This window comes from Theropithecus gelada, chromosome 2, assembly GCF_003255815.1.
Source record: "Theropithecus gelada isolate Dixy chromosome 2, Tgel_1.0, whole genome shotgun sequence".
Taxonomy (NCBI): domain Eukaryota; kingdom Metazoa; phylum Chordata; class Mammalia; order Primates; family Cercopithecidae; genus Theropithecus; species Theropithecus gelada.
This window is the reverse complement of record NC_037669.1, coordinates 93,272,349-93,299,908: the sequence shown is the minus strand read 5'-3', so window position 1 is coordinate 93,299,908 and position 27,560 is coordinate 93,272,349. Positions and strand designations below refer to the sequence as shown.

General features: G+C 54.7%; 3 protein-coding genes across 5 annotated transcripts in view; 2 read left to right on the top strand and 1 right to left on the bottom strand.

Moving 5' to 3' along the window:
* The window catches only part of NBEAL2 (neurobeachin like 2), a 30,031-nt gene extending 16,381 nt beyond the window's left edge, over window positions 1-13,650 (top strand). The window contains exons 16-54 of the mRNA XM_025376351.1: window positions 139-460; window positions 620-702; window positions 822-914; window positions 1,127-1,301; window positions 1,429-1,562; window positions 1,943-2,102; window positions 2,339-2,441; window positions 2,638-2,800; window positions 2,882-3,040; window positions 3,238-3,397; window positions 3,554-3,639; window positions 3,813-4,328; window positions 4,919-5,097; window positions 5,197-5,356; window positions 5,607-5,744; window positions 5,838-6,197; window positions 6,279-6,428; window positions 6,553-6,710; window positions 6,856-6,980; window positions 7,073-7,208; window positions 7,700-7,860; window positions 7,961-8,277; window positions 8,379-8,474; window positions 8,862-8,986; window positions 9,071-9,211; window positions 9,367-9,497; window positions 9,616-9,725; window positions 9,824-9,941; window positions 10,043-10,140; window positions 10,211-10,327; window positions 10,950-11,039; window positions 11,126-11,235; window positions 11,410-11,582; window positions 11,687-11,781; window positions 12,000-12,116; window positions 12,213-12,371; window positions 12,450-12,598; window positions 12,935-13,070; window positions 13,165-13,650. Of these exons, the coding sequence (XP_025232136.1) occupies window positions 139-460; window positions 620-702; window positions 822-914; window positions 1,127-1,301; window positions 1,429-1,562; window positions 1,943-2,102; window positions 2,339-2,441; window positions 2,638-2,800; window positions 2,882-3,040; window positions 3,238-3,397; window positions 3,554-3,639; window positions 3,813-4,328; window positions 4,919-5,097; window positions 5,197-5,356; window positions 5,607-5,744; window positions 5,838-6,197; window positions 6,279-6,428; window positions 6,553-6,710; window positions 6,856-6,980; window positions 7,073-7,208; window positions 7,700-7,860; window positions 7,961-8,277; window positions 8,379-8,474; window positions 8,862-8,986; window positions 9,071-9,211; window positions 9,367-9,497; window positions 9,616-9,725; window positions 9,824-9,941; window positions 10,043-10,140; window positions 10,211-10,327; window positions 10,950-11,039; window positions 11,126-11,235; window positions 11,410-11,582; window positions 11,687-11,781; window positions 12,000-12,116; window positions 12,213-12,371; window positions 12,450-12,598; window positions 12,935-13,070; window positions 13,165-13,266 (6,105 nt within the window). The 3' untranslated portion in view covers window positions 13,267-13,650. The remainder of the gene's footprint in view (window positions 1-138; window positions 461-619; window positions 703-821; window positions 915-1,126; window positions 1,302-1,428; window positions 1,563-1,942; window positions 2,103-2,338; window positions 2,442-2,637; window positions 2,801-2,881; window positions 3,041-3,237; window positions 3,398-3,553; window positions 3,640-3,812; window positions 4,329-4,918; window positions 5,098-5,196; window positions 5,357-5,606; window positions 5,745-5,837; window positions 6,198-6,278; window positions 6,429-6,552; window positions 6,711-6,855; window positions 6,981-7,072; window positions 7,209-7,699; window positions 7,861-7,960; window positions 8,278-8,378; window positions 8,475-8,861; window positions 8,987-9,070; window positions 9,212-9,366; window positions 9,498-9,615; window positions 9,726-9,823; window positions 9,942-10,042; window positions 10,141-10,210; window positions 10,328-10,949; window positions 11,040-11,125; window positions 11,236-11,409; window positions 11,583-11,686; window positions 11,782-11,999; window positions 12,117-12,212; window positions 12,372-12,449; window positions 12,599-12,934; window positions 13,071-13,164) is intronic.
* Window positions 13,651-16,215: 2,565 nt separating this feature from the next.
* LOC112619763 (death domain-containing membrane protein NRADD-like) lies at window positions 16,216-17,343 on the top strand. Its single transcript, XM_025377918.1, has 3 exons — window positions 16,216-16,395; window positions 16,507-16,649; window positions 16,717-17,343. The coding sequence occupies exons 1-3, from the start codon at window positions 16,250-16,252 to the stop codon at window positions 17,028-17,030; spliced, it is 603 nt and encodes a 200-aa protein (XP_025233703.1). The 5' UTR covers window positions 16,216-16,249; the 3' UTR covers window positions 17,031-17,343.
* A 3,208-nt stretch (window positions 17,344-20,551) lies between these two features.
* Window positions 20,552-27,560, bottom strand: part of SETD2 (SET domain containing 2) — a 150,587-nt gene continuing 143,578 nt past the window's right edge. For all 3 annotated transcript variants that reach the window (XR_003118090.1, XM_025375621.1, XM_025375622.1), the window contains 3 exons: window positions 23,869-23,949; window positions 21,757-21,858; window positions 20,552-21,375 (listed from right to left, as the gene is read on the bottom strand). Coding sequence is in view for 2 of the 3 variants with exons in the window: in XM_025375621.1 (XP_025231406.1) it covers window positions 21,214-21,375; window positions 21,757-21,858; window positions 23,869-23,949 (345 nt within the window). In the remaining variant the exon portion in view is untranslated. The remainder of the gene's footprint in view (window positions 21,376-21,756; window positions 21,859-23,868; window positions 23,950-27,560) is intronic.

Below are 27,560 nucleotides of genomic sequence, written 5' to 3'. Positions count from 1 at the left end.
GTCCCGTGCTGCCCCATAGGCCTTGGACTTTAGCCACTGGGGTCCATGCAGCCATGGGGGTCACTGTGAGGAACTGCATGTAGGCGGAGCCCCAGGTTCTGCTGTGACCTGACTGCTCCCCCAACCCCGGTCCCACAGCCTTTCTCCTCCTGCTGTATCGGCTCCGCTGGGCACCGCACAACGACCACCACCACGGGGCTGCCCATGCCACCAGTCCCCGCCACCTTGGCCTACACTCACCCCGCCCTCACCCGCTCCCAGTCAGTCCCAGCCTCCACGGGGCTTGGCTGGGGGTCCGGGCTGGTGGCCCCCCTGCAGGAGGGCAGCATCGACTCTACCCTCGCAGGCACCCAGGACACTCGGTGGGGCAGTCCCACATCCCTGGAGGGTGAGCTGGGGACTGTGGCCATCTTTCACGAAGCCCTGCAGGCGACGGCTCTGTGGACCCTGTGCACCCTGGGTATGCAGCATCCTTCATCTCTGCCCCAGCCCCAGGCCAGAAGCTAGGGGTCCAGGGGTGAGAAGGCATCTCTGGGGGTCTCTCCTCTGGTCAGGCAGGCTCTGGATGGGGTTTGGCCAGAGGCCTAGCAAGGTCTGAAGCCCCCTGCCCACCTCCCAGGGCCCAATGAGACGGCACCCTTCAAGCCTGAGGGGGAGCTGCATGAGCTCAGCACCAGGCTGCTCCTCCATTACTCACCTCAGGTATTTGGGGGCCCCAGGGGAGTGGTTGTCTTGATTGTGCTACTTCCCGGCTCCCACACTGTGCCTGCCACCCCCTCCTCCCTCTGACCCTGGCTGCCTGCCCATTCCCCTGTCCCTAGGCTTGTAAGAACAACATTTGCCTGGACCTGTCCCCCAGTCATGGGCTCGATGGGCGCCTGACGGGCCACAGAGTGGAGACCTGGGATGTGAAGGTCTGTGAGCACGTGTGGGTGGTGTGTGCAGGAGGCATGAACATGGGGCACATGTGTGTTTGGAGTCAGGTGGGGAGCAGTGCTGTGCCTGGGGAGGATTTGGACACTCCAGCTCGAGAGAGCAAAACTTCCCTTGTGGGTGGTCTGCTGGGGTGGAGCAGGGCAGGAAACTGAGTGGAAGGCCCCCCTCACTGCCATCCTCCTTCCCCCAGGATGTGGTGAACTGCGTTGGGGGTATGGGTGCCCTGCTGCCCCTGCTGGAGCGAGTAGCTGCACAGCCCAAAGAGGCTGAGGCAAGTCCAGCTGAAACGCATGACCTCGTGGGTCCTGAACTGACCTCTGGCCACAAAACCCAGGGCCTGGTTCTCCCATTGGGTAAATCTTCAGGTAAGTGTTCCTGGTACCTATGTTATGGGGTGGGAATCTTGGCATGGTAGGGGGGTGGAATGCCCAAGGTCTCCTGGCCACTGGCAGGCCCTTGATGCACCTCTGTCCCCTTCCTGGTGGCTGGCAGAGGAACGGATGGAGAGGAACGCAGTGGCTGCTTTTCTGCTGATGCTGCGGAACTTCCTTCAGGGTCACGTGGTGAACCAAGAGAGCCTGGTGCAGTGCCAGGGGCCTGCCATCATCGGGGCCCTCCTGCGAAAGGTAGGGCCTGGTAGGGCACGCATGGGGGATTAGGGATATGGTCAGCCTGTCTGACCGAGGGGACTGAGTGGGGAACCTGCTGCCCTGTCAGTCATGGAGAACCTCCTGGGAGAGTTGATACTTGAGTGGGCCCTGAAAGGCCGAGCAGGGTTGGATCTGGAAGATTTGGGGAAAGGCCCAGCACAGGTTGGGGTGGGGACCCGCACAGCAGGCAGGAGGCTTGCATGTCAGAGGCGGCAGGGAGCCCCCAAAGGGTTCTGAGCAGGTGGGTGGCCATGTCTGTGGCCATCATGGCTGTGCAGGGAAGGGTGGCAGCTGAGAAGTTCAGACAGCAGGTGGGCAGAGCCTGAGCCCTCACTCCAGCTCCTGTCTCACCCCAGGTCCCCAGCTGGGCCATGGACATGAACGTGCTCATGTCTGCCCAGCTGCTGATGGAGCAAGTGGCGGCTGAGGGCAGCGGGCCCCTCCTGTACCTACTCTACCAGCATTTGCTCTTCAACTTTCACCTCTGGACCCTCAGTGACTTCGCCGTGCGCCTCGGTAGGTGTGAGGACCTGAGCAAGGGGCTGGCCATAGGGTGGCTGAGCACTGAGAAGTTAGAACCCTGCTCTGGGGGATCTGAGGGACTCACCTGATAGGAATCCAGAATGCCATGGGGTGGCTGAGGGGACTATGACCCTGCCCTGGAAGTCTGACAGGCACATGGCCCTGGCCTGGAGGATCTGAAGGGCCCAGCTCAGCCTAGTGGCCTGAGCCTCCTGCTCATTCCTGCTCAGGCCACATCCAGTACATGTCCAGCATCGTTCGGGAGCACAGACAGAAGCTGCGGAAGAAGTACGGCGTCCAGTTTATCCTGGATGCTCTGCGCACCCACTACAGGTGAGGCCAGTGGGGCCAGATGGGCCATGGGGGGCTGACGCTGACACAGTGGCCTCTGGCCTTGGGGACTGGGCTATGCGCTTACCTGACTCACCTGCCCACCCTCCCTCCCCCTCTCTCCCCCTTTCTCCCCCTCTCTCCCCCTGTCTCCCCACCTTTCTCCGGACCTGGCTGGGTGTGCCTGCTGACCTGCCAGCCCGCAGCGGGAGCGCCCCCTGGCTGCTGACGACCTACGCACCGTGCAGACCTCCCTCCTGGGCCTGGCAAGGGAGTTCCTGGTGCGGAGCCTCTCAGCAGATGACGTGCAGGTCACGCAGATCATGCTGAACTTTTTGGCAGCCACAGGCGATGATGGCCAGGTAGGCTGGAGGTTGGGGAAGGGGAGGCTTGGGTGAGGGGGGCATGGGGGCCTGGCACAGTGTGAGACTCTGCATCCCCAGGTGGTGGGTGTGCTGGACCTGCTGCTAGCCCTGCTGCACGGTTCCCTGGCGCAGGAGTCCTTGGCTATCTTTCTGTTGGAGCCAGGGAACCTCGAAGTGCTGCTGGCCCTGCTAGTGCGGCCAGGGTCACTGCCCCTGCTGCCCGATCGAGTCTGCAAGGTACATCCAGCCCATCCCCTCCCCTGGCATCCCATTCACTGGGGCCCCTGCCTGGGGTTCAGGGAGGTACAGCAGGCCTTGGGCCAGCAGATGAAGCTGCCTTCAAGGGCCTCTTGAGCCACACACCTGCACGGTGACTTCCCCTCCTACAGTAACTCCTTCCACATGATGACAGTCCTCCGATGACCCCCACACAGATCCTGCGCAGACTGCAGCAGAACGAGCGGCTACCTGAGCGGAGCCGCCAGCGCCTCCGGCTGCGGGAGTGTGGTCTCCAGGGTCTGATTGCCTGCTTGCCTGAGGGGACTGTTTCCCCCCAGCTCTGCCAGGGACTCTACAAGCTGTTCCTGGGGGCAGGTACAACCTGGTTACAGCCAAGTGGAGGGGGTGACATGTCAGAAAAACAGGGCAGGCAGGCAGGAAGAAGGAAGGTAGTGGCACAGGGGCCAGGGCTGGGCCCCACCCTTCCTAGTCCGGTCAGTCCCTCAGGTCCCCCCAACCCATCCCCCCCAGATTGCCTGAACCTCTCAGATCTGCTGGCTGTGGTACAGCTGTCCCTCCAGGCTGACCTCAGCGTTCGCCTAGACATCTGTCGCCAGGTGAGCATGAGATGTAAAAGCTTTGGGGGAGGGGGAGGGTGGCTTCTACCCTCTGGCCTTCACCTTGCCTGTCTCATGAGGGGGTCTCTGGAGCCCTCCTCTGCAAAGGCCCCGGATGAGGGTCTGGGGCAGGCAGTTGGATGCGTACTCACGTGCTGTGCTCTTGCCTGCAGCTCTTCCACCTCATCTATGGACAGCCGGATATAGTGCGCCTTCTGGCCCGACAGGCTGGCTGGCAGGATGTGCTGACCCGGCTATATGTCCTGGAGGCTGCCACAGCTGGCAGTCCCCCTCCTTCTTCCCCAGAGTCACCCACCTCCCCCAAGCCAGCCCCACCCAAGCCACCCACTGAGTCACCTGCTGAGCCTTCAGATGTCTTCCTGCCCTCAGAGGCCCCCTGCCCTGACCCTGATGGCTTTTACCATGCTCTCTCCCCATTCTGCATGCCCTTTGACCTGGGCCTGGAACGGTCTAGTGTAGGATCAGGCAACACTGCTGGTGGTGGCGGCAGCAGTGGTACTCTTACTCCAGCCAGCCAGCCTGGCACTCCTTCCCCACTGGATGGGCCGAGGCCCTTTTCTGCTGCCCCTGGCCGCCACAGCTCCAGTCTCTCCAATGTGCTGGAGGACGGCAGCCTCCCAGAGCCCACCATTAACGGGGATGATACCTCGAACACCAGCAACCCACAGGTGAGATGGGCCCACCCTCTGCCACTGCATGGTACCCAAGGGAGGACACTTCTGTTACACAGGACTGGCAGTGTAGCCTCTCCAAAGGTGTGGCCCTGTCTGACCAGGGTTGCACTGCCAGTCAGGCCTGTGCTGTCCCATCATAGCTCTCATCTGTAGTTGTGTTCCCAGAGGGCTCCTGGAACAGTGCGAGTCATGACGAGCCAGAGTGGGTGACACCAGCCAGGCTTCAGAAGGGCCCTCAAGAGAGCCTGTAGGGCAGAGACCTCAGAGGGTCCAAGGGCAGCAAACGCCAATGGCCCTGCCCTGGGCTTCTGGGTTTGGGGATGGGCCTCTGCTCGTTCTATGTGAACTGCCTCATCTCTTCTTGGGAGTCTGGCGAGACCCCAGGATTCTGCCTGGAACTCAGGTAGTAGCTGAGACCCCTAAACTGTTCTTCCAGGCCCTTAGTGCCAGGCTCACTGTTAGCCAAATGCTCTGCCTCCTGGGTGGCTACCCCAGGAGGGATGCTGACTGGGGATGGATGGGCATCAGCCTGATTCCCTCTGTGGCCCACAACCCATGCCCACATCACCCACCTGTGCCCACAGCAAACCTCTGAGGAAGAGTTGTGCAATCTGCTCACCAACGTGCTGTTCTCGGTGACATGGCGTGGTGTGGAAGGCAGCGATGAGGCTGCCTGGCGGGAGCGTGGCCAGGTTTTCTCGGTGCTCACCCAGCTGGGGGCCTCAGCCACACTTGTGCGCCCACCAGACTGCATCAAGCGCAGGTGAGAGGGCAAGTCTGGAGCGGGAGGGGCTTCAGGGAGCCTCGGGGGAAGGAAAGAAGACAGTCAGGTAGACCCTTGAGTTCCCCACTCACCCGCCAGCCTCCTGGAGATGATGCTGGAGTCAGCCCTGACCGACATCAAGGAAGCCCCCGTGGGGGTCCTGGCCAGCCTCACCCAGCAGGTGCTTTGGCTGCTGCGTCTGCTGCAGGACTTCCTGTGTGCTGAAGGCCATGGTAACCAGGAACTGTGGAGTGAGAAGGTGCGGCCCCTCAGAGAGGCGTGAGCCACATGAACACTCAGGTTCACGCAAGGCTGCAGGGATCTGGTCTGGGAGGTAGATGGGTACACGTGCGCAGTTGTGGGTACATCAGCATGAATGCCTGTGAGCGTGGACTTGCCTGTGTGCACAAACCCTACTTGGCCCCTAGCGCAAACTTTACTTTGCTCTCTTTCCATGGACTCCTGGCCTCCCCTGGTGATGTCTGTTGGGAACCCGTTGTCTGTGGCAGCTCTTTGAAGGTGTATGCAGCCTACTTGATCGCCTGGGAGCCTGGCCCCACCTGGCCAACGGCACAGCTGATCTCCGTGAGATGGCACAGATTGGCCTGCGGCTTGTGCTTGGCTACATCCTGCTGGAAGACCCACAGGTGAGCACATGGTGAGCATGGGGGCAGGGGGCATGGGAGGTGTGGGGAGCTCCAAGAGTGGCTGGGTGCCACTCATCTCTCTTGCACCCACAGCTGCATGCCCAGGCCTATGTGAGATTGCACATGCTGCTACAGACTGCAGTGCCAGCCCGCCGGGAGGAAGCCTGCTATGTGCTCTCCAAGCTGGAGGCTGCACTGGGGCGGGCGCTGAACACCTCTTCCTCTGAGTCAGCCACTGATAAGACAGGGCCCCCACCTGCAGCCACAGCAGCCGCAGAGCGCTGCTCCTGGCTGGTGCCGCTGGTACGCACGCTGCTAGACCGTGCCTATGAGCCGCTGGGGCTGCAGTGGGGACTACCCTCCCTGCCACCCACCAATGGCAGCCCCACCTTCTTTGAAGACTTCCAGGCTTTTTGTGCCACACCCGAATGGCGCCACTTCATCGACAAACAGGTGCCTGGAGGTGGGGCCCAGGAAGAGGAGTGGGGACTGGGGCCCATATCGAGCACTGTTCTCCTCTGACCAATCCTCCAGGTACAGCCAACCATGTCCCAGTTCGAAATGGACACGTATGCTAAGAGCCATGACCTTATGTCAGGTTTCTGGAATGCCTGCTATGACATGCTCATGAGCAGTGGGCAGCGGCGCCAGCGGGAGCGTGCCCAGAGTCGTCGGGCCTTCCAGGTGTGCCACAGGGGTGGGGATGGGAAACTGATCCACACATGCGCCCAGGAGATGTCTCACAAGGTGGAGAAATAGGGGTAGGACAGGCAGCAGCCAGGGGACTGACCTATCTCCCCCACCCCAGGAGCTGGTGCTGGAACCTGCGCAGAGGCGGGCGCGCCTGGAGGGGCTGCGCTACACGGCAGTGCTGAAGCAGCAGGCAGCGCAGCACTCCACAGCCCTGCTGCACTGGGGCACGCTGTGGCGCCAGCTCGCCAGCCCATGTGGGGCATGGGCGCTGAGGTGGGCCGGGCTTGAGGCAGCGTCACTGTGGAGGGGTGGGGCTTGGGAGGGAGGGGGTCACCTGGAACCCCAGACTGCCTTTGGGGTGAGGGATGGGGGTGTCTACAGCCTTCTACCGACCCATGACCTGGGGGACATTCTGCAGGGACCCTCCCACCCTCCGCTGGAAACTGTCCAGCGCTGAGACATACTCACGCATGCGTCTGAAGCTGGTGCCCAACCATCATTTCGACCCTCACCTGGAAGCCAGTGCCCTCCGTGACAATCTGGGTGAGGGAGTATGCTGAGCTGGGTCCGCCCAACTCAATTGTCCCGTGTCCCATCCTGCCTTGCTTCATCTGAGTACCCTTGGCCCCTTGCAGGTGAGGTTCCCCTGACACCCACTGAGGAGGCCTCACTGCCTCTGGCAGTGACCAAAGAGGCCAAAGTGAGCACCCCACCCGAGGAGCTGCAGGAGGACCAGCTCGGCGAAGATGAGCTGGCTGAGCTGGAGACCCCGTGAGTGAGGCCCTGGAGAGATCGGACTGGGGTGGTGGGCAAGGGGTCTGCTCCAGTGTGTGCATGCCTCTGTGGGATCAACTCCCTCTTCTGCTGCCTGACTACATCCCCCTGAAGGGACTGTCCAAAGCCAGATAGGGGGTGGGAAAGTCTCCTAACAGGGCTGAGTTGCTCTTTTAACAGCCAGGCACCCGAGGACAGCACTGAGAAACAAACCAGAGCGGGAAGGGGGCCCAGGAAGTGGGCAGGGACTGGGTGAGGGGAGCAGGGGACAAGGGTTGGCATCCTGGCAAAATATTCAGAAGCCTAGTGGGTGGCAGGCTGGGGACAGGGGCTGGGACCAGTAGGTTCTGGACCCTAGACAGCCCCTCCCCATCTCTGGGAGTCATGAGAGTATATACCCCATGACTCAATGGCACTTGGATGCCCTTTGGGCTTGTGAAGAAGGGGGTCCCAGAGCCTAGAGCCTGAGGTAGGTTGCTGGTCTTTAGGATGGAAGCAGCAGAACTGGATGAGCAGCGTGAGAAGCTGGTGCTGTCGGCTGAGTGCCAGCTGGTGACGGTAGTGGCCGTGGTCCCAGGGCTGCTGGAGGTCACCACACAGAATGTGTACTTCTACGATGGCAGCACTGAGCGTGTCGAAACTGAGGAGGGTGCGTCCTGGTGGTGTGGGTTGGGAAGATGGCAGGGAATGGCTGAGGTCTGGGTGGGCCTGGGGTGAGTGACTCCTGTACCTGCTGTTCCTCCCCATAGGCATTGGCTATGATTTCCGGCGCCCATTGGCCCAGCTGCGTGAGGTCCACCTGCGGCGTTTCAACCTGCGCCGTTCAGCACTTGAGCTCTTCTTTATCGATCAGGCCAACTACTTCCTCAACTTCCCATGCAAGGTGGGCACGACCCCAGCCTCATCTCCTAGCCAGACTCCCAGGCCCCAGCCTGGCCCCATCCCACCCCACACCCAGGTACGGAACCAGGTGTACTCGTGGCTCTTGCGCCTACGGCCTCCCTCTCAAGGCTACCTAAGCAGCCGCTCCCCCCAGGAGATGCTGCGTGCCTCAGGCCTTACACAGGTGAGAGCCCGGAGTGTGAGGGATGTGAAGTTGGGACCCTGAATCAGGGGGCAGTGCTGGACAGCCCACCTGGCTCACATCTTGATTGCCCCTGTCCCCAGAAATGGGTACAGCGTGAGATATCCAACTTCGAGTACTTGATGCAACTCAACACCATTGCGGGGCGGACCTACAATGACCTGTCTCAGTACCCTGTGGTGAGGGCCTCACTCTGTACCCCTCCACCCCTGCCCCTCTGACCTATCAGCCCTTGGTTCCCCCAAGTGTAGGTACCTGCCAGTGGGCCAAGCCCTGAGCTTGGTCCTGGGTAGGTGTGCCAATGAAGAGCTGGCCTCTGTTCCCTGCCAACCCCCAGAGGTCCCCAGCCTCACTACCTTCCCCTCCCCACCTAGCCTCTATTCCTCAAAAGGAATCCTGTTCCAGGACAGTCTGTCTTGCTCCCCTGTGACCCCTCTAAGTGGTGCTCCCCCAACCTGTGGGCAGGTTCTGTACCCGCCTTCTTGAGGGTGAGGGTGAGGGCAGGGCAGGGTGGGCTGGTAGGCCATCAGGGCCCTCATGCAGCCCCTGCTTGGGTGGGCGGCCAGTTCCCCTGGGTCCTGCAGGACTACGTGTCCCCAACCCTGGACCTCAGCAACCCAGCCGTCTTCCGGGACCTGTCTAAGCCCATCGGTGTGGTGAACCCCAAGCATGCCCAGCTCGTGAGGGAGAAGTGAGCATGCGGGCAGGGCTGGGCTTAGCGGGTAGGGAAAGGTGAGGGGAGGGCTTCTGCTGACATGTCCAACTGTGGCCCCAGGTATGAAAGCTTTGAGGACCCAGCGGGGACCATTGACAAGTTCCACTATGGCACCCACTACTCCAATGCAGCAGGCGTGATGCACTACCTTATCCGCGTGGAGCCCTTCACCTCCCTGCACGTCCAGCTGCAGAGTGGCCGGTACAGCCCAGGGGCTGGTGGGCAGACTGGGGGAGGAGGCTGGTCCTCCCCACATCCTGGGCCCACCCTTGGCTCCCTTCTTCCCTCCAGCCACAGCATCTCCCTCCCTGTTCCCATTCTCCCCACCTCACCTTGGCCCCATGCCCTTCCCCCAGCTTTGACTGCTCCGACCGGCAGTTCCACTCAGTGGCAGCAGCCTGGCAGGCACGCCTGGAGAGCCCCGCCGATGTGAAGGAGCTCATCCCAGAATTCTTCTACTTTCCTGACTTCCTGGAGAACCAGAACGGTAGGTGTGAGGTGCTGGCACTGGAGCGGGCAGGTGTGGGGATGGAGAGCAGATGGTGGAGTGGCCAGGGGGCAGTTGGGATGGACAGGGAGACAGCTGACGCAGTCCTTTGTGCCAGGTTTTGACCTGGGCTGTCTCCAGCTGACCAACGAGAAGGTGGGCGATGTAGTGCTGCCCCCGTGGGCCAGCTCTCCTGAGGACTTCATCCAGCAGCACCGCCAGGCTCTGGTGAGGAAGCAACCACAGGCAAATGGCAGGCAGCCGGGGTTCTGAAGGTCATGGGGGGTCAGCCGTCCCTGCACTGATTGCTGCCTCCCTACTCCCAGGAGTCGGAGTATGTGTCTGCCCACCTGCACGAGTGGATCGACCTCATCTTTGGCTACAAGCAGCGGGGGCCAGCTGCCGAGGAGGCCCTCAATGTCTTCTATTACTGCACCTATGAGGGTGGGCAGTGTGCTGGACTCTAGTTGGGGCCAGGACAAAATCAGGAGGGATGGATGCAGAGGGCATGTGGGGAGCCCTGACTGCTCTGCCTACCTTCCCAGGGGCTGTAGACCTGGACCATGTGACAGATGAGCGGGAACGGAAGGCTCTGGAGGGTATTATCAGCAACTTTGGGCAAACTCCCTGTCAGCTGCTGAAGGTAAAGCCAGCTTAGAGGATAGTGGCCAGGGATGCCCACGCCATGGTGCTGACCAGCCACTTGCCCACAGGAGCCACATCCAACTCGGCTCTCAGCTGAGGAAGCAGCCCATCGCCTTGCACGCCTGGACACTAACTCACCTAGCATCTTCCAGCACCTGGACCAACTCAAGGCATTCTTTGCAGAGGTGAGAGGAAGACAGGACCTCAACTTTATATTATGTGAAATGGGTTTAACCCCACTGTCCTTACCAACCACTTGGGGCAGATGGGAACCCTAATCAAGGTCACTGATTTCAAAGCACCTTAGAAAATGAGCTAAACATGGGAAGAGTATGGGGGCAGGAGGGGTGCCCTCCTCATCAGGGCCAGGATAAAGTGTTGACTCACCTAACAAGCTCTGAAAGCCTTAGGGAGATCAGGAGGGAGGAGATCTGTCCTTGGACCCCTTCCATCGCCTTCCTAGGCAGGAACATTCCTGAATGTTGCCCCCAGGCCTGACTTTTTTTTAGGTTTCCCTCTCTTCCTGCCTTTGGGCTAGGGGGACAAGGAATAACAGGGTGGGAGGACCAAGGTTGAAACTAAGCGTGATACTCTGGAAGCATCTTCCATGTCTGTCCCAGCTTCTCACCCACTTTCTGAGATGCCCTCCTAAAGTCTCTGCCTGTTGCTTGGAGGGACCTCTGCATCTGTGATTCCTACTCCGTGACCCCTGGGGACTGAGGGTAAAGGAAGGGATGATGCTTCAGGGAGAAGATAGTGTAATCTGATAGTACTCAGGCATAGCTAGGCCTGCCCTTGTCCCTGCAGGTCATCAGTGATGGTGTACCCCTGGTGCTAGCTCTGGTCCCCCACCGGCAGCCCCACTCCTTCATCACCCAGGGTTCCCCAGACCTGTTGGTAAGTGCATTGTGCAGAGCCCTAGCTCAGCTCCACTCCCCCTCTGCCTCTGCCACAAACCCATCTCTGCCCCCTCCTGCCTTCAGGTGACCGTGAGTGCCAGTGGGCTGCTGGGTACCCACAGCTGGTTGCCCTATGACCGCAACATAAGCAACTACTTCAGCTTCAGCAAAGACCCCACCATGGGCAGCCACAAGTAGGACAGAGGGCTGTGGGTGGGGTGGGCTACAAATGCTCTGCACCCTGAATTATTCCTCTCCCTAATCAGAATGTAGGCCAGCTGCAGGGGAAAGGTCTGACCAGGCTCCCTGAGGGCCTGGGTCTCTTCCATGTGGCCTGGCCTCACTTGCCATCCCCCTCACTGGGTCAGGACGCAGCGACTGCTGAGTGGCCCATGGGTGCCAGACAGTGGTGTGAGCGGACAAGCACTGGCAGTGGCCCCTGACGGAAAGCTGCTATTCAGCGGGGGCCACTGGGATGGCAGCCTGCGAGTGACTGCACTATCCCGTGGCAAGCTGTTGAGCCAGCTCAGCCGCCACCTTGGTATGAACAGCCTTGGAGGCACGCAGGTATGGGGCCGGGTTCTGAGGCTGGCCGGGGCGGATGTGATTCCTCCATTTTGCCTGTACCCTCCCCTTCCCGTGCAGATGTAGTAACCTGCCTTGCACTGGACACCTGTGGCATCTACCTCATCTCAGGCTCCCGGGACACCACATGCATGGTGTGGCGGCTCCTGCATCAGGTGTGCCTGATGGGCAGCTCTGTGGGGTCCCCATAGCCCAGACCTACAGCCCATCCATCCCTCGGTGGCCTTCCGGTCCTGCCCTCCTGTCTTTCCCTTCCCTTTGCTACCATGAGCAAGTCTGGGGTTCCATGACCCTCCAGCTCTCTAGTCTTGGACAAGGCCTTCGTTTCCTGAGCCTCAGGGGCCAGTCCTAAGCCAACCCTGGTCATCCACAGGGTGGTCTGTCAGTAGGCCTGGCACCAAAGCCTGTGCAGGTCCTGTATGGGCATGGGGCTGCAGTGAGCTGTGTGGCCATCAACACTGAACTTGACATGGCTGTGTCTGGATCTGAGGTGTGTGTATGCATGTGCCCTGGGGAGGGTGAGTTTGCTGGGCAATCCCCCTGGAGCCCAGATTCCTGCCCAGGACCCTAAGTTGCCTTCCTGCAGGATGGAACTGTGATCATACACACTGTACGCCGTGGCCAGTTTGTGGCAGCACTACAGCCTCCGAGTGCCTCAGTGCCTGGACCTATTTTCCACCTGGCATTGGGGTCCGAAGGCCAGATTGTGGTACAGAGCTCAGCGTGGGAACGTCCTGGGGCCCAGGTATGGGGAAGGGGTACCCAGCAAAGATGGAGGGGCAGTTGGGATCCTGTCCTTGCTGACACTCCCTGCTTCCTCCAGGTCACCTACTCCTTGCACCTGTATTCGGTCAATGGGAAGTTGCGGGCTTCACTGCCCCTGGCAGAGCAGCCTACAGCCCTGACGGTGACAGAGGACTTTGTGTTGCTGGGCACCGCCCAGTGCGCCCTGCACATCCTCCAACTAAACACGTAAGCCCCCCCCCATTTATGAGTTCATGGCCCCTGAAGGTTGTGGTCATTGGTGTAGAATAAAGCGGGGGGAGATTCCCCCTAGGAATCCACACACCATACATGTTTGTGGGCACATATTTCAAGGTTTGTTACCTGTCCCCTCATCTTCCCATAGGGAGGTCTTGCCCTGGGCCTCGGCTTAGCCACAGTTGTGGGAGATTTCTTTGTGTATAAAAGTTTCAATTTAGCCATCCTTAAAATGAGGACAGAGAGGGTATATGGGATAAGGGATATCTGCTGGTCGCAAAACCCCCTTGCAGTCGCAAGCTGGTGTATATCCCCTCTCCCTTCCAGACTGCTCCCGGCCGCGCCTCCCCTGCCCATGAAGGTGGCCATCCGCAGCGTGGCCGTGACCAAGGAGCGCAGCCACGTGCTGGTGGGCCTGGAGGACGGCAAGCTCATCGTGGTGGGCGCCGGGCAGCCTTCTGAGGTGAGGATGGGGCGAGGGTGGGGAGGCCCCTCGAACGGGGCAGGGCGCAGCGCGGCGGTCCCAGCTAACCCTACTCAACCCTTACGCCCACCAGGTGCGCAGCAGCCAGTTCGCGCGGAAGCTGTGGCGGTCCTCGCGGCGGATCTCCCAGGTGTCCTCGGGAGAGACGGAATACAACCCTGCTGAGGCGCGCTGAACCTGGCCAGTCCGGCTGCTCGGGCCCCGCCCCCGACGGGCTTGGCCCGGAAGGCCCCGCCCAGAAGTCGACGGGAACACCCCGGGGTGGGCCGCCCAGGGGGTGGGCGGGGCCCCACCCTGCCCAACTCAGGGATTGGCGGGCGATGTTACTCCCTCAGGGATTGGCGGGCGGAAGTCCTGCCCCTCGCCGGCTGAGGGGCGGCCCTGAGAGTCAGCGCTGGCGTCTGCGGCCGTAGCAGCACTTTTTGCACAGTCTGGGGCGGGGTTCCCCGGCTTCCAAGTCCCCGTTTCGTCAGAGCACGAGGGCCGCCTGTGGCCTTAATTCCTAACGGCGGCCCCGGTTCTCCCTTATCGGCAATAAACCTGGCCTAGTTTTGTAGCTGCTCTGTCTCCGACTGTGCGTGCGCGCGCGGCGTCTCGGACTGCCGTAGCCACGGTCCCAGGGTTGCGGTCTCAGTCTGGCCTGGCTCGCGTTCCCTTGGCCCGTGACCCCCTCTGGGCTCACTCGCCCCCCTCCGCGTGGCCGTCGCTGAACTGGGGCCTCAGTTTCCCCGGCCGTGCAGCCCCTGCCCCACATCTCGCCCCGGCTCGTGGTTTCCCCAAGATTTCATCTCTTCATCCGGTCGCCCTCGCACGCCATTGGTCCAAGACCGCAACCCGGCCAGGCGTCCCGCAAGCGCGTTTGCATTCCTTCGCCGGGCGGGGCCGACAACACCTGAGGCCGCGCCCCTCCAGCTTGGCTCTGCCCCCTCATTGTCTTGCCTACTTCTTGGGCCGCCCTGTGGCGCTGCTGTGGTCGCGAGGTTGGGGTTGGGGGCCAGAACCACCCCAGAGACTCCACGTTGTCTTCTCGGAGGGCTCGGTCGTGCCCTGCTGAGTGGAGGGAGCCGGGGGCTGCCTCTCTGTCCCCCATCTCCAGACTCGTGATCCTGCAGGTGTTGTGTGTGCTGGTGTCGGCGTGTGCATGAGAAATCAGGGTGGTGTGGGTGTGCAGGGTGGTTGCATTGTGTGTGCGTATTCGTGGGCCTGGAGACGGATGGGAGGTGGGACGGGTTCCGTCCCCGCTGCTCAGAGTGGGCTGGGCGGAAGCCAGGCCTGTCTGCTGCTGCGTCCTGGTCACAAGCCCATCGACCATCCAGGATCTTGCAGGGTCCCTTAATGTAAGTGACACAAATGTACACACTCCACATGTGGCAAGGGCCACCAGGTCGCACACACTTGGCCACAGCACTGTGTTGCTGACTTAGCCATACACATGGGGACATGGTGTGGGATAGACTGGTACCCAATATGTGGTAGTGGATACTGGGGAGTTGGAGGGCCTTCCCGGGTGTCTCCTCCATTCCCTGTCTCCAGGCAAGCTCTCCTTAGTCTAGACGAGGAGCTTCTCTTCCTCAAACCTCAGGAAGTGGGTCCCATCAGATTCAGCCCTATAGGATCCAGGTAGGACTGAGTAGTCCTATCCTTTGAGTCTCAGGCCCTCTCTGAATTTCTGGATGAAGCAGGATCAACTAGGGGATCTCTGGGCCCGTATCCTCCATTCCCTTGCTGAACCCACCAAGGTAGCATTCCACCCAGTTCCTGATCAGGAGAGGGCTGGACACTGACCCTTGAGGAAGGACTGCGAGCATGGTCACTGCAGAAAGTCCTCCTGCCTTGGGGCTTCAGGATGTTGGGTTCCTGAGCTATAGCTGAAAAGCCTGGCAGTGAGCCTCCCACTGGCCAGTACGTCTCTCCAGCCTGGTTCTGGCTAAGATGGAGCTAGAAGGCATGTCTCCCCTATCCTCCCTACCATCCCTGGACTCAGACCAAGTGTTTCGCAACATCTTTGAGACAGGGTGGTTTCCAACCTGTTTTCCATCCTGAATTGTACCTGACACTTCTAACTTTGGCCAGCTGGGACCACCTCTGTCACCTCCACCCCATCTGACACAGGAGGAAACTGGTCCAGCGCTAGCGTGAATCAGGTTGAAGTGAGAAAAGGGGGACAGACTACCCCAAGGGACTGCCAACGTCAGGCCTGGAGATTTCCCCCATATTCCTCCTGCACACAGCCCTTTTTGGACTGAGAGAAGCAGCTCCCAGCTCCCCTGCCTGGGGGCTGCCTAAAACTCTCTAACCTCTTCTCCAAGAAACAGCCCCAGGGAGCATTACCCACTAACAGCCATGCTTCACAACTCTAGCCACAGCAAAGGCCTGGCCTATGTGGGTAAGCATCCCTTGATTCAGATCACGGGCACCAGGCAGGCTGAGAGGTACCCCAAGTGGGTAGGTCACACCCAAGTCCAGCCACAGGTTCTGGAGTCTCTCAGATCCTGTGCACCCTGACTGCACTAGATCGGGAGGACAAGTCGCTTCCAGGCAGAAGAAAGCAACAACACTTCCTTTCCGGTTCAGCTTTATTTTGCAAAAATTTACAAGGCCTCCTTTGCACAGAGATGCTTGTGGGGACCACATGAATTAATGTGCCCTCACAGTCCAGACTTGGTGGCAGAGACAGGACACAAGTGCCATGGTAGACAGTGCCATGGTCTTTCTTCCTGTGCCCTGGATAATTGGATAAAAAAAAATTGGATTTAGTGCTGTGGTAGACAGGAGTGCAAATGGACCCCCAAAAGGAAGAGATCGAGGAAGTCTTCCCAGAGTAGAAGATTTTTGCCAATATGCCAGATGGAGAACGGAGATTGGCAAGAGCAGAAGTCTGGAAGGTTATGAGAACAGGGTAGGAAGGACAAGGTGTCCAGAGTGGTAGGCAAAGGGGAAGTAAATGAAAATGGAAAAATAGGCCAGACAGCTCCTGATGCTGTGGTATAAGCTTTTGACTCTACATAGTAGGGACCACTGGCTTCAAACCTTTTCGGCAACAAAGTTTAGGTGAGGCTACCTAGGGACCCTAGCCTTGGTTCCTTGCTCCTGACCTGATCTGTCTTTTCTTCCACAGGTAAGATCCTGAGGAGGCAGGAGAGGGACAGGGAAGGAGTATGGGTAGGGGCAGGGGGAGCCCTGTACCCCAATACTTCCCCTTTCCTCCTGGAGCCTCCAGTGTCTCAGGCAGCATCATCCCAGTCTACTGTACCCTCCTGGCCACTGTGGTCCTCGGTCTGCTTGCCTATGTGGCCTTCAAGTGGTAGGTGGTCTGGGCACTGCCTTGTGGCACCCCCTTCCCTGTCTGGACTCCCAACCAATTCCCTGTCTTGAAGGTGGGGGCAGGTCGGTAGGTCTCCCTTTCTCCCCACAGCTGGCGCTCACATAGACAAAGACAGCAGCTGGCCAAAGCTCGAACTGCAGAGCTGGGAGGTCTCAACAAGGACCAGATGCATGGGGATAGCAGTGTCTTCCTGGACTCTCCTAGCAGTCTGGAGCCCTATGCCTCCAACCAGGGTGAGCCCCTTTCCCAGAACTGCCTCACCACCCAGCCCTTGTGTGGTCCTCATATCTCCTGCCTCAGGACCACATCCTGAGCTTGGGTGCCAACTTTACCTTGATCTCCCTCGGCAGCACCAGGAGAAAGTGGAGCGGCTGCTAGAGGTGTCAGTTGAAACTGACAAGGGCTGGCGGGGACTGGCAGACCATCTGGGCTACCAGGCTGAGGCTGTAGAAATCATGGCCCAAGGCCAGGTGCGAGCCTACACACTGCTGAGGGACTGGGCTATCCAAGAAGGCAGTGGCGCCACCCACAAGGTGCTAGAGAATGCCCTGGTTGCCATGGGCCAGGAAGATGTGGTCCAGGGCCCCCAAGCTGAGGGCTGCTCTGTGGCATGAGTGCTGCCTCCATAACCTGGCTCCTTGGAGCCTGCTCTGGTGCTCCCGTACCCCCATCTTATGTATCTTTCCCTTCATGGGCTTCCTGGGGTTGCTGGGCTCAGCCTGCTCTGTTCTGGAGAAGAAAACCGAAGATCCAGCCACCATTCACTTCCCCTCACCCACCCATCCCCTCCAGAAGAGGCCCCAGGATATGGTAGGGAAGTGGGCAGTGAGGAGTGGTCCCGCCCTTTGGATCCCTACTCCACCTCCTCTTAAGCCTCAGCTGGTTTTGCTACTTTTGTAATCCGTATTAAAGGTGGTTCGGACTTTTCCGCTGGCTCTATCTGGCTCCTTGGGCCTGTGAGACAGCTGGGTGGGTGGCTATGAGGGAGGCCCAGAAAAGGGCTGGGGGTCCCTAGGCTGTGGGAGGGCCCTCTCCAAGCAGCACCTGGGATGGCAGGGACTGTGATCCTATAGAAGATGCATGGGCTCTGGAGGCACAAATCAGAGTTCATATCCTGCGCCTACCATTTGCTGGCTTTATCCTGTTTGGAAGCTTTTTTACCTTGCTGATTATTTTACCTTGGTATTTTATCAACTTCCTTAGCTGGAGAACAGTAAGTTTAGGTGACACTTTCAGTAGTTTCCCCCACACCTAAGACTCCCAGGTTGGTGCTGAGGGACCCTGGGTTTGAGATCATTTTCCTGACTTGTTCTGTGAGCAGCACCAAGGGGAGGCTGGAGGCCTGTTCCTCTAGACAGGAGGCAAGAAGCAGGCTGGTCCTGGGCAGTTAATTACCAAGGGCCTCAGGTCACCTCTAGATAAGAAAAAAGAAAACACTCTTTACAAGACCTGAACTCAGGACAAGGCATTCCAAATGTACTTCCACATCTGCTCATATGGTTGCTGCACACACCAAGAACAGGTGGGTCTCCTGGGAAGCTCAGGACAAGGCAGGTGCAGCCAAGTCCATGCATATGCCCACCCCAAAGGGTAGAGGCAGGTAGGTTGGCACAGTGCCTTTTGAAGAAGGTGCTATAAAAGACAAGCCCTGCCTAGGAAGAAACAATGCCTACTATCCTGGCATCTACCAGCATAAATAGGCTTCAGAGGCACAGCCGTCCAAACTCAGAAGACATGGGTTCCAGTCATGGTCTAGTGGGGTCCAAGGTAGATCCTGTCCCTCTGCTGACACGAGATGCAACTGAGATTGACTACTCTGTGAGTACCAAGCTCATCAGACTGCTGCTACTGCTACCCTCAGAAATAGTTGACCAGGGCTGCTTAACACTCCGTAAATCTTACCCTTAAACTAAGGAAGAACCGGAAGTTTATAGCCACCTTCCTCCACAGATGACCTTAGGGCAATAACCCTGAAGAACCAGGAGAGGAAGCAGGGAAGATACGCACCAGCTGTTGGAGACATCATAAGCTGGAGCTTTGGGTCAAAACCATGCATTTGATTTGGTTGCAAGCAGCAGTGCATGTGGTTGTACCCCTGCACTGCAAACCCACTGAAAAGAGAAATGCCCCCTTTCAATGTGCTTAAGCACATTAACTAAAATATTCTCTGTAACAGACATAATTCCAAGACGTTAGGAGGGTTGAGCAAATTACAATCTGTGCATGTGATATAATATGCTTTAGGCCGGGCACGGTGGCTCGTGCCTGTAATCCCAGCACTTTGGAAGGCCAAGGGGAGTGGATCACCTGAGGTCAGGAGTTCGAGACTAGCCTGACCAACATGGAGAAACCCCGTCTCTACTAAAAATACAAAATTAGCTGGGCATGGTAGTGCATGCCTGTAATCCCAGCTACTAGGGAGGCTGAGGCAGGAGAATCGCTTGAACCTGGGAGGCAGAGGTCGCAGTGAGCCGAGATCATGCCACTGCACTCCAGCCTGGAGAACAAGAGCGAAACTCCGTCTCAAAAAAAAAAAAAAAAAAAAAAAAAAAGCCGGGCGCGGTGGCTCAAGCCTGTAATCCCAGCACTTTGGGAGGCCGAGACGGGCGGATCACAAGGTCAGGAGATCGAGACCATCCTGGCTAACCCAGTGAAACCCCGTCTCTACTAAAAAATACAAAAAACTAGCCGGGTGAGGTGGCGGGCGCCTGTAGTCCCAGCTACTCGGAAGGCTGAGGCAGGAGAATGGCGTGAACCCGGGAGGCGGAGCTTGCAGTGAGCTGAGATCTGGTCACTGCACTCCAGCCTGGGCGGCAGAGCGAGACTCTGTCTCAAAAAAAAAAAAAAAAAAAAGGGCTTAAAACAGTTTTGAAGGCTGTAGTATCATGAGAAAACAATAGCATGTCTAAGTTTAAAATAAGGATTTTCCCCTCTTTTAACACTTCCTTTAATACAAGGATATTAAAAGAGTTACTAAACCTCTCTGACCCTTAGTTTTCCTCATCATAGTGCCAATTCCTCTGCCTCAGGACTGTGACTACAACCTGAGCTCTAAGTGCTCAGCACAGTGCCTAGCAGGCAATGACTGCTCTAATTGCTACTCACCCTGCCAAAGATTTGGCAGGCCACAACCTGACCTGACCTCAAGAACACTGCTGCAGTGGGCAGAATAACCCTAGTGAGAAACAGGCGGGACCAACCTTTTTGCAAAGATGGGCCCCAGTCTGTCCTGAAGCCCCCTGTCTTTCTCACTGCCTAGATAACTGATCCAGCAAGTAGGAGAGAGGTCTCTCATGAAGCCCTGCATCTTCCTGGAAATGTTCACTATCATCATAACCTGTGTACTATACCTCTTTTATAGGGGTCCTATTCTGTCCTCTAGTGTCCAACCCCAGTGTTAGGGAGCACAGTTGGAAGCTAGGGAACCCAAACATCAAATGAGCATTTCAAACCATGTGTCCAACACTTTGGGATTCAAAAGCAGGAGCATTACTTGAGGCCAGGAAGTCAAGACCAGCTTGGGTAACACAGCAAGACCCTGCGTCTCTACAAAAATTTTTTTAAAATATTAGCTAGTAGTCCTAGCTACTCCAGAGGCTGAGGCAAGAAGATTGCTTGGGCCCAAGAGTTCAGGGATGCAATGAGCTATGATCACACCACTACACTCCAGCCTGGGCAACAGAGCGAGACCCTGTCTCTGCCCCCAAAAAAAGCATTCCAGTGGGCTCAGAAAAATCAAGTCCATGGGGGGAAAAGATTCAATGCTTCTCTCCACCCAGGAGAAAGTATCAAGGGAGACGATAAATTTGCCTTTCTCTTGACTGATGATTAACCAAAATAAAGAAGCCTAGTGCCAAAGATGCCCCAGATGCTGTTGCTTTTGCTCTGGAATGCATGTGCAAATTGACCCAATGCCTGAGCACAGTCATAAGATCCCAAGCCTACAAGTGTCAGTCACCTGGCAAACATCTGCCTAAGTCAGAGTAGGACCTGTGGAGAATGAACAAGTCCTGTAATAAAATACAATCACAGGGATTAACCTTGGACTTCACACATCTAAGGCCACTATCTCTCCTTTTTCCAGTGATATCATTACACACAAATATGCTCGATTAACTTTTAGGGAACACACATGCCAATTTCTTTAATTGATTTTATTTTTTTACATAAAAAGTTCAGTAAAAATTGGATAAAGTAAAGTGATTTTAAGCAGTAAATCAATCTTATCAACATAGCACAAGGCTGGCCAAAACCACAAGGCAGCCTGCTTTGGAATATTTACATGATAACAAATTAAACCTTGCAGGAGAACTTAAACTGTCCTTACAAAGTCTTCCTGTGATCCTAGCATGTAGAGGCTAAAAGCAAAACGAAAACCAAACAAAAACCAGGAAAAAACAAATTATTTTCAATATATTCACATATACATTAAAATATAATACAGATCATCAGGGTAAAGGGTTGTGGGTGGGGATGCGCATGGGTCTGTGCGCTGACAGCACCGCCAAGGAGGAGACCCAGGTTTAAGAGTGGAGTCAGGTCTGGCCAGGGTCTTTTCTAAGCCCTTGCACCTCTGATGGCTTCTAACCACATGCCAACAGCTCACAACTAGGTAATCACTTGTAGATGGAGTTCATTTTTGTGGCCTTCGGTTGACATCTTCAGGGTTGAATTCCCCAGGGTGATGTGTCATCAGTAGCACAGTGCTGACAGGGGTGGGACAGAAAGGCCCACAGGATTTCCTCTCCCTAGAGTCTGTCTTACCTGACCACCCATCCTCCCACCCTGGCCCAACAGTCACTCTAACTCAGTGTCCTCTTTGGGTTTGTAAACAGCCCCAAACTTTTGCATGTACTTCTTAATGTACTCCTTGGTTTTGTGTTTCACATTCTCATTGCACTCCAGGTCCTCAGGATTCTTACAGTACTTCAGCTCCTTATTCATAACACCGTGAGTCAGCTGTCCAGGGCACAGGAAGAGAGACCACAGCCACCAATCAGAGCAGAAACGATTTGAGGGGGAGGACAGGGGTGGTAATCCAGCCTGCTGCTTCAGGGCCCTTCTCACCAAGACAGGAAGTTAATAAGGGGGTAGATGTTTGGGGCAGACTGGTGCTAGGATCACCAGAAAGGATAAGCTGAGCTCTGAAAATTTCTTAGAGAACTACTGCTCTCATGTAAGGGTGTGCATCCCTCCCCAAACCTTCCCTCCCCGTTCCTGGGTCCCCAGCCCTGACATCTGACAAGAAAAAAAAAAAAAACTTTCTATGATGAAAAGGGCTTCTTAGAAAGTACACAGTTTGCCCAGAACGTTGCCTGGTGCCAAAAGCAAGGGGAGTACCTTGCGAGCCAGATGTTTAAAGTCTTCAGTTGTGGTAATTCTTCCCACTTTGCAGTCAGGTTTCCGGTAAGGGTTCAGGCACTGGACGATGAACTGGGACATCTGCAGGCAAAGAAAAAAGAACACATTGCTCAACAGTCCAGAGAGGGCGAGGGGTTGTACTGAGGAAATAACTAGAAAAGGTAGTGAGTAAAGCCAGCCAATCCTTTCTCCCTCAGGTTGGCTGGTTTGGACAGTGGAATACTAGTAAGCCAGTAAGATCTGAAAAAAGGATACGGGCTCAGCCTGAGAGGGAAAGAGCTCCCCTGGATGGACTAAGCAAGGCTTAAAGGAGGCTGGAGGGACTCAACAGCATGACTTCAATGTCGACTCCTTCAGCAGCCCCAGGTTTCAGCCAATGAATTTTGTGTCCTCAGCATAAAGACAGTAGCTAGGTTCTCTGGGCCTTAGAGGCAAGGCAGGGCACAGCAGGTGTTCCAGAGCTTCTGTGAGGCTTAGCAACCCCAGGAACCACAGGAATGTTGTCATTGAAGGGTACTCAGATTCTTTAAGTGGTCATACCACAGCATGTGAAGCAGATCAAGCATGATATGACAGCCAGCAAAGGAAAACCTGGGCAGAATCATTTTCATTCCACCACTTACTATGTCCTCCCTGGGCTGTCTAAGTATGGTCTGTCCTACCCAGGTGCTCCCCAACACTCTATAGGACCTTCAGAGGTATTTGTGGTGCTAAGATCACAGAGGACAAAGAGAATAAAGAGGCCAGTCACAGCTATTTCATAAGAGAGCACTCTGAACAAGGTCTACCCATGACTAAAATTCAGTGAGCCTTCAGGTGTTCAAAGAACAAGGCTATATATCACAAGGGTAGGCACTAAAGAAACAGCTGCTGGTTGAATGAGCTGAAATACCAATATGTTCACAAAGGGATCATAAGAAACTGAACTTTATCCCTGGATAAGTCTTTTAACTCAAGGTTTTTCTGGGGTTTCCTGGCCTCCAAACTCTCTTCCTTCAGTCTATCCCCTCAAACACAGACAGGGATTTCATTACCCCCTGCTTAAAATCCTGCAATGGTTCCCGACAACCCACAGACACATAGTTCCTATAGGAAGAAGCACAATACCATTCCACCTCATTTTCAACAGCCCTCCCATACCTTGTGCTATAGCCCATCGGGCCACTTACAACTCCCTGGAAGGGAAGATGCTCTCTCTTGCCTCTCTACATTCTATTGACATAAGTTAGGTCCCCTGCTGATCCATCTGGCCAATTCCTACCCCTGATTCAAGTGCCCTTCCTGACAGCCCGGATTGTGACTCCCAGCCCTAATATGGCAAAATTTTCACACAGCTGCCGTTACTTATTTACAGGTCTGTTTCTTCCAAAACACTACAAGCCCCTTCAATGAATGAAGATTGGAGTTTAGAATCTAGATGCTATGAGGCAGACAAGTTTAGCGTCTTGAGGCTGGTAAGACACACTTCTGGTAGCATAAAGAGGAGCAGCATTCTCCCAAGCCCTGGAAAATTAGGCAGCTACCAAATGAGATATTACAGAAACAGAAGTGGACTTTGAGCCAGAAGGCCTGAGTTCAAATCTTTTGTCTAGAACTTGCCTTCTCTGAACCTTGAGTTCTTTCACCTGAATAAGAGGAAAGGCAATCTGTCTTGCCTACCTCAAGGGCTGTTGTGGGGACAAAATGAGTCAATGGGTAACCAGTTGAAATGAGTCAATGCTTAACCAGTTGAAAAAGGCCACACCTCTTTCACATAACAACTAAGTCAAATCACAGAGGCAAGAGGAATACCCAAAGACAAGGCAGCCTACCACTACATACAGCTTTCTTTTGCCATAGATGCTACAGAAGGCCAACAGTCAAACAAGCAAATGTGGTCTGAGACTTGGCTCCTGTCAAGCCAAGAAAAGATGGCTGAGGAGTTTTCAGTGGGAAAAGCAGCACTTCAGCAAGGCACACACACACACAAGGAACACCTTGTGTTCCTGCCTATCTTGGGGCAAGAGAGATATTCGACATACTTAGGACAAGAAAGGAAAGGGTTCAGATTTAAGCCTGAGGTGCTTAGTGCTTACATCCACCAAACCTTACCTCTTTTCTGAATACTTCTTTGCTTTTCTTTGCTAGTTCACTGGAGGTGTCTGCTTCTGCTGTCTTGGGCTTTTTCGAAGTCTAAAAATGGAGGAGAAAACACAGCAGTGCTGGTATGAGAAGTCAGTTTAGTGACGCCCTACTGTCCCAGAACCCTCCTTTCTTTCCCCTAGCAGGGATACCTGATTCTTGGTATTAGAATCCATTTAGAGGCCCTGACTCAGGTACAAGGCCTGGAGTCAACCTGGCTATTATGTTTCAAATCCTGTTATATGGTTTGGTTCTCCTTCTTATAAGTTAAGTTCCAATTCTCTACCCTAAGTCAAAGCTACAACTTTGATATGGCCACACATTTCAGAGTCACTCATGACCCTGTTCTGGGTTCAGCTCCCTGAACTATCAAGCGAGGCCTGCACAAAACAAGCTCCATCTCTCCCACCTCTGACATTCTAGGATTCCAGGATAGAGGCAAAACACTCTGTTCTGAAGACTCTTAAATACTCATCACCTTTCCTCCAAAGGTGAAGTTGGCTAGACTGTAGAAGACAGTCTGAGGATGCAAGAGAGGCTCCTTGCAGGTTGGTACCTTCAGTTTAGGAACAGAAAGATTAAGGAATTATCACAATATTAGGGGGCAGGTGATGAGGGTCATCAAAGCCAGTGAACAGATAAGTAGACAATGACACAGAAGATACTCTGTGTCCCCAGCTGGCAAGATAATGACAAACCCAGGAACATTCCTTCCAGCACTGCTAGAGGGAGGCTTCCAACTTCCCTCTAACTAGGTACTGCACCAGGAGGTGATGAGTTGGAAGCTCTGCTATTCAGAGTACCTGTCATGCAGGCCATCTCCCCAAACCTTTGCCCACCCCTAGCCATCAGGCCCCTTCCCAGTAAATGTGCTTTTCCATTGAAAATAATAATTATGAGTATTCCCCTCCAAATATAAGTTACTTCATAATGGATCTAGAAGCTAGAGTTGATATTATAGGTACTTCACGCTTTTTTGTTAGGGGCACAGGGCAGAATAATTTTCCTGCTCCCCACCCATCTCCTGGTTCTGTTTCTTTCATTTCCATAAACAATATGAAGGCTCTGGTTCTAAAGCAGCTGGACTAGCTCCAGAGAAAGGTGGCACTCCCTTGGCTTTAGGTTGTTACAAATCAGCTTTCTCTGCTGTGTCATAAAAGCTTTACGTATTTTCCATTTTTCCAATTTCTTCATGTAGCTGTATGGGGAGATTAGGGGGTAGAGTAAAACGAACATAAAGATCCAATTTGTCTTTTTAAGAAAACAAAATTAAGCAAAAATAATACTATTAATATAAGTTAAGTCTATTTTCAAGTGTTTTGCTTTGGGATTTTATTTTATTTTTTTCCCAGTTGTACAGGGTATGAGTATGCTCCACAGTAAGACCTTAGGTAGTAAGGGATCAATAATTATTTGAAACTTCAACACATCCCCAGCTGTTCTCTTGTAGCTCTCAGAGGTGAGCAGCAACAGAAATGAGTACAGAAAGCCTCTGCAGGTCTGACAGCTATCTCAAAGATCTGGGTCTTATGGAAGAGGCCAGGCTCTAAGTGAGGGTACTATGTAAATAGAAATGTCCTGTTTCACTCTGGATAGGGTATGCATTCACAAAGCTAAATGAACCCAAAGCATTGTTAATAGATTTATAATTTAATCCCTGACTTGGTGAGGTTGGCAGTGGGGTGGCCTTTAAAAACAGTTATAGAATACAATCCACTGAGCTCTGTCTAGGAGCCTTCTTGGTCCTCCTGAGTGCCGAGCAATTGGGATCGAGAAAGGAAATAAAATGAGGGGTCTCCAGACTTACATCATGGAAATCATGAACCAAAATGAAATACTCTTGAGAGTACTGAAATTCACGAAACCCTCTCTTCATGGTCTGTGGTTTGCAAATGGCACGGGAAATAATTTCAGAAACTGACTAACATTTACTCAAATCCAAGGCCAAGCAAAGTAACCAGAGTCAGAGTTGAGGATAGCACTTGTTATTGACATAAACAACCTTAGGACCCCCCACTCCAAAAAAGTCCCATTTAAAAATTTAGCAGGTAAGGCTGGGCGCGGTGGCTCACGCCTGTAATCCTAGCACTTTGGGAGGCCGAGGCAGGTGGATCACGAGGTCAAGAGATCAAGACCATCCTGGCCAAAATGGAGACAGAGCAACACTCTGTCTCCAAAAAAAGAAAAAAAAATTAGCAGGTGGGGCGCAGTGACTCATGCCTGTAATCCCAGCACTTTGGGAGGCCAAGATGCGGAGATCGCTTGAGCCCAGGAATTCAAGACCAGCGTCTCCATAAAAAAATTTAAAAATTAGCTGGGCATGGTGGCTGTGCCTGTGGTCCCAGTTACTTGGGAGGTTGAGGTTGGAGAATTGTGTCAGCCTAGGAGGTTGAGGCTGCAGTGAGCTGTGATCATGCTACTGCACTCCAGCCTGGGCAACAAAGCAAAACGCTGTCTCCAAAAAGAAAAAAAGAACTTTTAAGGAAACCACCAGAGAACAGGGTGGGGGCTTTGATACATAAAAAAGCGAAGTGCTTCCAGATCCTCAGCAATAAACAATAATCAGTTTGCCTTTTCTCTATTTTGGCTTATACAGAGTATCAGGCAATTAAAGTTTCTGGTGGAAATCTATGTGAGGCAGTGGACAGTTACGAGTACACAATGAAATGAGCAGGCAAAGGGCCTGGTAGAAAGCCAGAGCTTACTGCCTTTAGAAGATGACCCTGCTGTCAGCCTTCATCTGTGGCACATCTGGATTCCTAGGAAATCTGTTCTGATTATGACAAGGCAGGCCTGAGTACCTTTATATTACCCAAGGTGAAGCTTGAGCCCTTCTGGATTAGTTGGCAATGGCCTTAAGCTTATTGGGCAGTTCTGGTAACCAACCATACACAGGCTGTGTAACACAATAGAATCATCCTTTATTATAAATATTGACATGACTATGTCACAAAGCCCATGTGACTTGGAACCAAGAGGGTATGGCTTAAGTTGCAGAAATGAGTCCTGACAAAGGCAGAGCAGGACATACTCAGCTAATGCTTCTCTCTCCCTGTATTTAATTACTGTTTAGAGGGCCGGGCGCAGCGGCTCATGCGGTCAGGAGTTCAAGACCAGCCTGGCCAAGATGATGAAACCCCATCTCTACTAAAAAATACAAAAGTTAGCCAGGTGCGGTGGTGGGCACCTGTAATCCCAGCTACTCAGGAGGCTGCGGCAGGAGAATCGCTTTAACCTGGGAGGCAGAGTCTGTAGTGAGCCAAGATCAGGCCACTGCACTCCAGCCTGGGTGACAGAGTGACACTCCATCTCAAAAAAAAAAAAAAAAAAAAATCTGTTTAGAACATAAAACGTAAATCATCCACTGAGGAACTACATCTTTTGTGGCAGCATGAATCCAGAAGCAGGAGAAGAAGCTGAGTCATCATAAACACTATACACACAATTCAACCTAAGCTCTGCAGCACATGAACCTGTGCATGTTACTTTTTAAAAGGTTAAGATCTTTGAAAATAGTAAAAACTTAGTACAATTGATGTTCTGCATCCATAGGGCAGCCATGGATAGAAAATATTTTAAAAATACAATAAAAATAATACAAACAAGAACTGATTATAAAAAACCCCAATACAGTATAACCATTATTTACATAGCATTTACAT

Bases quoted from the DNA above. Each gene is read 5' to 3' on its own strand.
- LOC112619763 (XM_025377918.1), top strand. From the start codon at position 16,250: ATGGGTAGGGGCAGGGGGAGCCCTGTACCCCAATACTTCCCCTTTCCT. The intron at 16,396-16,506 runs GTAGGTGGTCTG...TTCTCCCCACAG, and splicing joins GCCTATGTGGCCTTCAAGTG to CTGGCGCTCACATAGACAAA. The intron at 16,650-16,716 runs GTGAGCCCCTTT...CTCCTGCCTCAG, and splicing joins GCCCTATGCCTCCAACCAGG to GACCACATCCTGAGCTTGGG.